Consider the following 933-nt stretch of genomic DNA (forward strand, 5'->3'; position numbering starts at 1 on the left):
GGACTCTGAGGGCCGTCACTTCGTTGACCGTGATGGGACTTATTTCGGGTGCATCCTCGAGTACCTCAGAATGGAGAAACTTCCTACTGAACACCTGCAGGAGGTGCATAAGGAGGCGCTTTACTACGACATCAAACCTCTGGTCAAAGCCATCGAGGAGACGCCGCAGTTCTTCGGAGAGTCGGTCGGGAGACAGCAGTTTTTGACCCGTGTGCCAAATTATCGAGAAAACCTGGAGGTGATTGTGCGGGTGGCCAGAGCCGAGGCCATCGCCTCACGCTACTCCAACATAATCGTGTGTGTTGTGAGGACAGAAGAGGATTTAACCAGATACAACCATGCTATCGACAGTCTCGGCACCCCAAGAGAGTCTGTGGTGAGCTTTGGTCCGTGGAAAGCTCCCGCGTCAGTGGAAGATCTGTTAGATTGCGTCAAATTGGACATAGAAGCCAAAGGATATAAAGTAAAGATCCAACCACACAGCATAGACAAAGGGTTTCTCTTTAAGAGCTACGACTTCTTCTATAAATTGATTTTCACTTGGTGGTGAAGAATTTTAGGCCCAAGCTCGTGACTTGGAAATAGGAATTTAAAAAGTGAAGGAATGTTTTATATATTATATAATCAGCTTATCAAACTAATTCGACATTAACAGCTTCTGTTCCTTTAGCAGACCCACCTATCGACAGCTGTCATGGTGTTCTTATCTGTCAGTATCTGTTAAACCCTTGTTTAATATTGACTCTAGTTGAACAATCCTGGCCTTTGGCTTAAAATAGCTTCTGCACGGATCTGTCTTTATTAGGAATATTCTGGTTTGGGTTTTATCAGCAGCATTTGTGGCATGCTTTGGATTACAACAGAATATTATTTTGACTACATTTTGTGTACAGAAATGCCCTTAACATAATTTAGGTAAATGCATAGTTTTAG

General features: G+C 43.5%; 1 protein-coding gene across 1 annotated transcript; it reads left to right on the forward strand.

Annotated features, from left to right (window-relative positions):
• Position 1: 1 nt before the first annotated feature.
• LOC107579970 (BTB/POZ domain-containing protein KCTD14-like) lies at positions 2 to 550 on the forward strand (the record flags this gene model as incomplete). Its single annotated transcript, XM_016265741.1, has 1 exon — positions 2 to 550. A coding segment is annotated over one exon (549 nt), but the record flags the coding sequence as incomplete, so codon positions are not given.
• Positions 551 to 933: the final 383 nt, after the last annotated feature.

The sequence above is a fragment of the Sinocyclocheilus grahami genome, unplaced genomic scaffold (assembly GCF_001515645.1).
Source record: "Sinocyclocheilus grahami isolate Dianchi unplaced genomic scaffold, SAMN03320097.WGS_v1.1 scaffold22586.1, whole genome shotgun sequence".
In the NCBI taxonomy this organism is placed as follows: domain Eukaryota; kingdom Metazoa; phylum Chordata; class Actinopteri; order Cypriniformes; family Cyprinidae; genus Sinocyclocheilus; species Sinocyclocheilus grahami.